The sequence below is a fragment of the Populus euphratica genome, unplaced genomic scaffold (genome assembly GCF_000495115.2).
Source record: "Populus euphratica unplaced genomic scaffold, PopEup_1.0 scaffold399.1, whole genome shotgun sequence".
NCBI lineage: Eukaryota > Viridiplantae > Streptophyta > Magnoliopsida > Malpighiales > Salicaceae > Populus > Populus euphratica.
The window spans coordinates 194,777-199,870 of NW_011500287.1; the positions used below are offsets into that span (position 1 = coordinate 194,777).

General features: G+C 31.0%; 1 protein-coding gene across 1 annotated transcript; it reads right to left on the reverse strand.

Annotated features, from left to right (window-relative positions):
- Positions 1–1,980: 1,980 nt before the first annotated feature.
- On the reverse strand, positions 1,981–3,705 carry LOC105113229 (myosin heavy chain-like protein). The gene is made up of 2 exons (XM_011009316.1): positions 3,423–3,705; positions 1,981–3,112 (listed from the first exon to the last, which is right to left on the reverse strand). The coding sequence occupies exons 1-2, from the start codon at positions 3,517–3,519 to the stop codon at positions 2,277–2,279; spliced, it is 933 nt and encodes a 310-aa protein (XP_011007618.1). The 5' UTR covers positions 3,520–3,705; the 3' UTR covers positions 1,981–2,276.
- Between the last annotated feature and the right edge of the window lie 1,389 nt (positions 3,706–5,094).

The window sequence follows — 5,094 nt, forward strand, 5'->3', positions numbered from 1 at the left end:
TTCAAGTGCAAAATGATGATATAAAACCATGATAAAAATGCACTTTTAAGTACTAATCAATCATTGATAACATCAGAATTTGAACCAACCTTACTCATGAAAGTTCTAGAAAATTGTCTCAGCTTTCTAGGATAAAAAATTGTGGTCATTTGGACTTCTAGAACTCGAGATATGGGCTGAATATTGAACAATATCTGGGCTACAGACCAGATTTGGACTTCTACGTTGTTGTTAAGATTTGAACTTCCAAACAGTAGAATTGAGTCTTGTTTTTCCATAAAAATTTTAGGCTTATATCTTAGTTTTCATCTATATAAAGCAAACCTAAATCCAAGTCTTTCATCTATATAAAGCAAATCTAAATCCAAGTTCTACAGCTTCAGTTATGATCCAATTACCTAACAGTGTTTCAGTTTGGACTAAACCATCATGTCTTTTCTAAGCTTTACTCTCTTTTTATCATTTCAATTTCAGTACTTTAACTCATCAATCAATCCTTTTATTTATGTCATAACACTGTATTTAAGATGAATATTTACCATAAATTAAAAGGTATCTTATGGTATCATACTTGTTGTTATAAAACATGCTTTAGTTAAGGAGTTATTAATACTTCAAATACAAAATGATGATATAAAATCTTGATAAAAATACACTTTTAAGTACTAATTAATATGACACAAATCTCTCATGTCTTGTTGATCAACCTTTTGTTCAATGTTATCTTCCTAGTATATGAATCTAGTAGACTTTCACTCCTTTGAATTAATTTTTGAATTCTTTTAAAGGTGCAATATCACTTGAATGTTTTGCATCATGTTAGTATCGTTCGCTAGCTTCCTATTTGTCAATTAGATTATTTATTTTTTCTTATAAGTTCACCATTGTACTTGATGAATCTTATACAAGTTTCTTAATCGTTAGCCTTTACATCTACGAGCCTATATTTCTCTTAACACTTCTTATTGTAAAACTTATGGAAGACATTATTAAATCTCAAATTTTATGTTAATAAAAAAAAATTTCATCACACACCTTCATATTATACATTTAATGTAATATTATTCCACTCATGTTTCATTTAATTTTACCTTTTCATAATAATATACTCATGTTTTTATAGTAAGAATTCTAGAATCCATAAACAAGATATAATTAACCTAATAAAACTTAAATCATATTAATAAAAACCTAACCCAATAATTACTTGAACTAAGAAATTAAGATTTTTGGATGAAAGGCCTCAATCTTATTATTATAGGGAATCAAAAACTAAAAATATATATTAAAAGAACACTACAAAAACATTTAATTTTTGATAAATCAAAGAGTTTAATGAAAAAACTAAAGTATGATCAATTTCTCACACACAAAATATTATTATGAAATCAAAATCTCTTATTTAATTAATATAAACAAATTAAATAACCCTAAAATCAAAATATTTATAATCAACCCAATCAATTCTTCCTTTTAGTTTTAAATTGTATAATAGATTCAATTGATACCTCTAATAAATTTGGTACCTAATGAATCACATCACTTTATACTTCTCCATGTGCTATTTTTGTTAAGAGCACTTATCTCCTTCTTTATTGTCTTCTTCCATTTAGCTTCCTGGGAAGCTTTTTAAAATGTAATAGAATCATCACTTCTAAACAAATAGCATTATCATGATTAATTCTTTGAGTGACATTGTATATCTCCAGTATGCTTTTTGTCTTCCTTAGAACTGAACTTTAGGATCCAGTTGTACTATCAGCCTAAGGAGGTAAATAAGGTGCAACCTGGAACTCTTCTTCATTCTTTTGCTCTTATTGTTCTTGTAAAGTCAATTGTTGTGGTTGATCTTCAATATTCTTAACTGAATTGTTCAAGTTTAGTCTACAGTAACTTCATGATACTACTACCTTTCACAAAACAAGTTCAACATTCAACACTAAGATCATTAATTAATAATTACTGAATATATGTAGAGAATTGCTTACCACAATAACGGATCCATTACAATGAGATGCATCAGAAACCTTAAGAACTTATTCTAAGAGCATCCTGCGACTCAAGATACAGCAAAAAAAAAAACTTTTGGAATTGCACAGCTGTTTAGGGAGTACACCGAAAAACTGAATCAGGCAATTGTACATGGACATTCGAGCAGCATCACTAATCATGTCTACTTGGATATGATACAACTGCTTCCCTCATTATAAATAATTGAAGATACCTAAGTGTATTGTCCTCCTCTGGGGAAAATAAAACATCCTTTCTTCTTCATATTATTCAAGAACAGGAGGCTTGCTAGTATTGATCGCAGCTTTTGGTTTAGCACATTCAATGTCCCTATGTTTTGAGATCTTCGTATCAAAACCCTCAAACATTTGCTCTAATGCTGAAATCTCCTCTTCAATATCTTTGCTTATGGCCACTCTGCTCCTAAAGCTACGTATTTTTTCAAGCCCAGCACCTATTTCCATCTTAATCACATCCATTGTAGCGCAAATTCCACTGTTTTCCTCTTTTGCAACTTTGTATTTTCTCTTTAAAGATCGACAGCTATCAAGGGACTTGAGGAGTTGCTCCGAAAGCGTCCGGTTACGCTCCTGAAGTGCTGCATTTCCTTGAGCTTCTCCTCCGCTATTAGTACTTTTCTTCTGCGGAGCACGAGCTTGAAGTTTTGCCATCAATGTCTCATTTTGGGCTTTGAGGTCATTGACCAGCTCCTCCGCTTCATTCAATTCATGAACTTTTCTTGCAATCTCGGCTGCCATAATTTCCTTTTCCTTTCCCAAGCTTGAACACATCATTTCTAGGCTCTTTCGAGCCGCCATGCTTGCATTTAGCTGCTTCCTTAACCGCTCTTTCTCGTCAACTACAGATTCTTGCGGTTTCTTGTCTGCTGGAGCTTGACTCCGTCTAAGATCCGTGTTGCACCGCCTAAGCTGAGGTGCCTTCTTCTTCCCAGATTGATATTTTTGGATTCGGAACTTAACATCATCCAGAATGGACACCATTCCAGCGAACCTTCGCATTTTACGGTCATCGTTGTCCTTTGTGCTAGCTTCGTTGTGATCCTGGATTAGTTTTAGTAGTAGCTTCACGTTTGTTGCAACACCTATACCGGCAGAAGAGAATTTATGTACAAATAGGAAGAACAAGTTACTTCTATCCAACAAAGAAAAATAGCTCGATGCATGCTGCTAATTGCTAATACGAAGCCTCATGGGAAACTCCCTTAATCATTTTTTTTTCCATGAGTTTAATACGCTATATACCATATTGAATGCAAAAGTTTCAAAGCAGCAGGATATTTCTTAATTTATTTCCTGCCAATATCTATGATCTAGTGGCATGTCATGGATCTGTTTAATTCTCTTGATCAGCAGAAGCAAGAAGGAAGAAAAGGAAAAAGAAAATGCAATCACCTTCTAAGCTATAATCTTCTGCCCCTTCAGTCGAGCTTGCTGGAAGCGGTAGCAATTCAGGAGATGAAAATGCTCGAACGCGGCTAGCATTTTCCATGGCAAGATCTCTGGCAGAAACACACGATTTAGTTAGGTCTAAGATATAGACACATATATCAATCGTCAAATGGAAGAAAAGGGTGTGTTGGATATCAATTATTAATTGGTTCTTATTTTATTCTGAGAGATCCAAAAAAGGGAGACTGCAATGCATTTGCACTCTCCGCCTTTTTGTTTTTTTGCCCTCCTTCTCTGTCTCTTTGTGTTTGCTCTTCTTTTGTAACACAAATTTCTTGGCTGTAAAACCATGCGTGATTGTGGGAGATTGAGTTTGACTCTTTCAATCTCTATTTGTTGCTTTGACTTTCTTGGCAAATTCTACATTGTCTCTACCCAATTGGCACATGCACTTCATTTTTCAATGTCCATTGAGATTTTTTAAATTTTTTTTTTTTTTAAAATATAATTGTGGTTATTTATTAAAGTATTTTTTTAACAAAAAGTAGCATGAGATTTTTTTAAATTTTTTTTTTAAAAAATATAATTATGGTTGTTTATTAAAGTATTTTTTTAACAAAAAGTATATTAAAATAAAACTCATAAGCTCATTGGCTGAGTTGTGGCACGATTTCAAAGCAAAAAAAATCAGACGAGAAAAAGAATTTAAGTACTTTTAATATTTTTTTTTAATAAATATAGATTGTAATCATAAACTTCAAATTAAACACTTATTAAATATTTTTTTTAATACTAAGACAATGCATTTAAACTATATGTATCAATTTAGATTAACATATGAAATTTATTAGGGAAAATCTTAAAAAAATAAACTAAAAAGTTAACTATACAACTATCTCAATGTTAAAGAACAAAATTAGTCAAAAACAAAAATGAATTTTTTTAAAAAAAAATTAAACTCGAGCCAAACAACCAATATCATGACGAAAGTCGTTAATGCCATTAGATTCAATAATTATTTTATCTTAGAGATTATTTTTTATTCAATAGATTTATATAAAAAAAGCATGAGGATTTTTTTTAATAAAATATTATTTTTAAAAGAAGAAAAAATCATGATGGGTGTATGAGATTGAGATAGCAAAAACAGATTATTAAATAAAAAGATTAAATTGTATTTTTGCAAGTTAAATAAAAAAAAATAGATCATCAACAACAAATAATAAAATTGCTTCTTCTTCTTCTTTTTTAGTGAGGGGCAAAAAATACATTGAACAAAAAAAATAATAGACTAGATGTTGTGGCTTAACCAATCGAGCCTATGATTAGGGCTATAAACTCAACCAGGTTAAAAATAATTATATAAATATATAATTAACCTAAATATACTAAAAGAAAAAACAACAAAAATTAATCTAAAAAATAATATGGCAGTGCAACCCGTGGCCCAGTGCCCTAAGCGTATGAATGGAATAGCCTAAGATTATAAGCCATCAAGCACAAACCCTCACGCCTATGCTTGCATTTTTTTTTCTCATTTAAAGGAGTGGATAAGAAATCGTCTGCCTTTTTTTTTTAAAAAAAAAAAATAGGCAAATAACCATTGACACGACTAAAAGATTGATGTCTTCTTCCAAGTGCAAGAGTGTCGAAGTAATAAATAATCTGGCAAGAT